This window comes from Leguminivora glycinivorella, chromosome Z (genome assembly GCF_023078275.1).
Source record: "Leguminivora glycinivorella isolate SPB_JAAS2020 chromosome Z, LegGlyc_1.1, whole genome shotgun sequence".
Classification (NCBI taxonomy): domain Eukaryota; kingdom Metazoa; phylum Arthropoda; class Insecta; order Lepidoptera; family Tortricidae; genus Leguminivora; species Leguminivora glycinivorella.
In genome coordinates this window covers 19,493,637-19,497,440 of record NC_062998.1, presented here as the reverse complement: position 1 = coordinate 19,497,440, position 3,804 = coordinate 19,493,637, and the positions used below count along the sequence as shown (strand labels likewise).

At 37.0% G+C, this 3,804-nt stretch overlaps 1 protein-coding gene across 1 annotated transcript; it reads left to right on the top strand.

Annotated features, from left to right (window-relative positions):
• Positions 1–225: 225 nt before the first annotated feature.
• Positions 226–2,989, top strand: LOC125241354. The gene is made up of 2 exons (XM_048149797.1): positions 226–771; positions 1,136–2,989. Exons 1-2 carry the CDS (start codon positions 528–530, stop codon positions 2,788–2,790), a joined length of 1,899 nt encoding a protein of 632 aa, XP_048005754.1. The 5' UTR covers positions 226–527; the 3' UTR covers positions 2,791–2,989.
• The last annotated feature ends 815 nt before the right edge of the window (positions 2,990–3,804 follow it).

The following is a 3,804-nucleotide window of genomic DNA, read 5'->3' as shown; positions in this document are numbered from 1 at the left end:
ACCATTTTTTTTATCAGTTAAAACATTTGTGAGAGAACTTATAGGTGGGCTAAACTAGTTTCATGTGCTAGTAGTCCTATAGAGTGCTCGTTTAATGAGGTAAATAGAAAAGTATGAGAATATAAGCATATACATGTACATAGTAACCCAGTTTAATTATGATATAAAATAATGTATGTCGGGCAGCGATGCAACAATGCTGGCATCTGGCATTGCGATCAGGGTTCGAAAGGATAATTATCAACGATAATTATCACGATAATTATCACGATAATTATCGTGATAATAACAGGTGGATAATTATCAATTGATAATAACAAAAAATTGCGTCTGTGAAATAAACTATATTCTAAGTATCCAAACGTGTATTTCTGCGCTTGTTGCGTCTATCCGAACGCACGTCTAGCCGCGACACGGGGATTCCCCCAATTCACAAAAAATGTCAGTTGGTGTTATGTAAAGTCAAGTGAACTCGAATGTCATTGGTTTATTAAGTTAAATATTGTTTAGTGTGTTGAATTTGAACAATGCCGCGCGAGAAAGATCCAGTGTGGTCATTCTTTAGTTGCACGAAGACAAAAAATACTGGGTTATGGGCTCGGTGCAAAAAATGTGACAAAGAGATGCAAGGAATACTAAATAGAATGAAATCTCACGTAAAAGTATGTCAGCCGCAAGTACACATAGCAGAACCAGATCCACAGCCATCATTGCCATCAACCAGTTCCAGTTCAGTTCAGTCTCAGTCACATCTGACTGGGCAAAACACAGGTTTGGCATTTCATGTTTCTTTATGAACAGTTATATTTACAATCATAAATTATAATAATTAATCTCAAATTGTTGATACACGAGAACGAGAACAAAGATCAGTTTATTAAGTCAGTTCAAAGCTCACACGCAGACGCAATAAGAGGCCAGTAGTTTCAAGCAGCAGCAGCGCGACTCCGCGCGGCAATTTCAAATTCTAGTACCTAAATAAATTTGTATTTTGTATCGCTAATAAGAGTGATAAGAGTAATAAGACTTGTACGCGCGACGGGTCGCGTGATTATGTGAAATAACTGTCTCTAAGTAACCTCAACCTCAGTTTTTTTTTAAGAATACCTAAATAAATTAGTTTTTTTTTGTTTAGGCAAAACAATAGAAGCTAGTGAAGAAACTGGAAGTAGCCGAAAGCAGTTATCTACACAATCGAAAATACTATGTCTTAAAAATTCCGAAGTCATAACAACAACCAAGGAATATAAGCAAAAAATTGATATGCAGGTCGGAAAATACTTTTACGCGACTAACACTCCATTCAATCATGTTGAACACGAAGAGTTTAAAAAATTATGCGCCCTTTTACGTCCTGGGTATAGACCTCCATCAGCATATGAAATAGGCAATCCCATATTAGAAAAAAATTATGCTGAGACAATGACTATATGTAAAGAAAAACTTACGAATCAAACAGTTTGCATGTCTCAGGATGGCTGGAGCAATGTTCATACTGAACCTCTGGTTTGCAGCAACATTGTTACTGCTCAAGGCGACTCAATTTTTGTTGATTGTGCGGATACAAAAGAAAATCCACACACAGCTCTTAATTTGAAGGACATCGCACTAAAATCAATCGCTAAAGCTAAGCAGGAATTAGGCGTTACTGTTAGAAGTTTTGTCACAGACAGTGCTGCTAATGAGCGATTAATGCGGAGTCATCTTGAGAAAACTGAAGACGTGGACATAATACAATATGGATGTTCAGCTCACATCTTAAATCTACTGGCTAAAGATTTGGAGATCCCTGCCGTTACCGCATCGATAATGAAAGTAATAAAATACTTTCGCAACCATCACATTCCAGCAGCTCTATACAAACAAGCAGGTGGTAAAAAGTTAGTCCTCCCTCTAGAAGTACGTTGGAACACGATGAACGACGCTATTCGCTCGTATCTGGATAACAGAGGAATTTTAGTTCAAGTTAGCCAAGACCATAAAGACAAAATCGATAGGGAGGTTATAAAAATTGTGAATGACTGTCAGATTACAATGAATGCTGTAGATTTCCTTAAAACATTGTCACCCATTGCAACAGCTCTCGACAGGATGCAACGTAATACTACCACAATAGCTATAGCTGTTGAAATATGGAATAAACTCGAGTTTGACCTGTTGGGTAACAGTGCATACCAAAATGCAAAAACAAAGAAAATCTTTTTGAGTCGTAGAGCAATGGCACTGCAAGGCTTACATTACGCTGCAAATATGGTAGATCATAGGTTCCTTGGTCGAAACCTAAACAATGAACAGAAAAAACAAGCGTATAACTTCATAACTGCTGGAGAAGTTGATGAAAACTTTGCTCCTTTCATAATGGCACTAACAGCAAAAGCTTACCCTTTTCCCAAATTCATGTTTGGCGAAACGTTCAAGAACACCTGCCCTATTTTGTGGTGGACTTCCGTGACTCTAGAAGATGAAGAGAGATGGCCACAAAAAGAAAAGTTCGTAAAGTTTTGTGAACAGTTATTAACCGCAATAGCTTCAACTGCACCATTAGAGAGATGTTTTTCATCATTTGGGCTAGTGCAGTCAAAGCTAAGAAACAGACTGGGCAATGAAAAGGCTGCAAAGCTGGTATTCTTGTTTAAATATTATAACCAAGAGGATAAAACCAAGAAGCAAGATCTTAGTTGGATTTTAGAGGAACAAATAAGTTCTACTGAAGCTGTAGCAACGACAATGCCAATGGAAATAGAATCACCATCGGATGAAGATATTCCTTTGGCTTCTTTGGTCAAGTAATTTATGTTCAAATCTGACGAACACAGATTTTCATTAAATCTACTGTTAATTATTAGTGTTGATTTGTGTAGTATGTTATGTAAGAAAAATTAACAATTTTTTGTTTTTAAACAATAAACCACTGATATTTCTTCTGAAACAATTTTACAAATGATCTTTTAATACTGGTGATAATAATCGATAATTATCCGATAATTATCGGATAATTATCGGATAATTATTCGATAATTATCACGGGTCGTTATTATCTTGATAATTTCGAACCCTGATTGCGATGCAGCAGTGATGTATGCAAAGGAAGCGCTTGGGTCATCCGGTGCTCGGTCGTGACGGCGGCGAGCGCGAGGCCGAGTGTCCATTGTCGCGCTGATGTGTCGGGTAACCGGACCGTCACGCGCGGCCCAACACCTACAATACGCACTTCTTTGTTGACAAGTTAGCGCGACAAAATCAATTTCACACGGACACGTTCTTCAAAGGTGCATTTTACTCCACTCCATTTATCTTACATCATCGGATATTATTAATGCGAAAGAAACGGTCGCTTTAATACAGTTTGAACTCACACAATCTATAGCATAGGGTCTAATTACATGAATTCTACGAACGACTAACGAAGTCGTGTCATATTAAGTACTAACTACATAATTCTTCAATGAATTGACTGACACGGGGGGTAATAAATAACGTGGACGAGTTTTTCACCCAGGAAGACAAATATGAACTTGTAATCTGTGTCTACTTATACTTGGATACACTACACATCTATCCTTAGATTTATGAATGTAAAAAAAATGAATTACATTTTGCATTGTCTGTTGGAGATCCTAAATAAAATAAAATTACAAATTGCGGTAAGAGTCACGTGATGGCACAGGCCACATGCATAAATGTTATTGACTATTCTTTAGCTATTGCGCGTGTCCAAGGTCTAAACAATGTAGATATACTTTTAAACTACCGTGTGGTACATTTTATTGTGTAAAAATAACAAATGTCTAATTTTAATTTGTA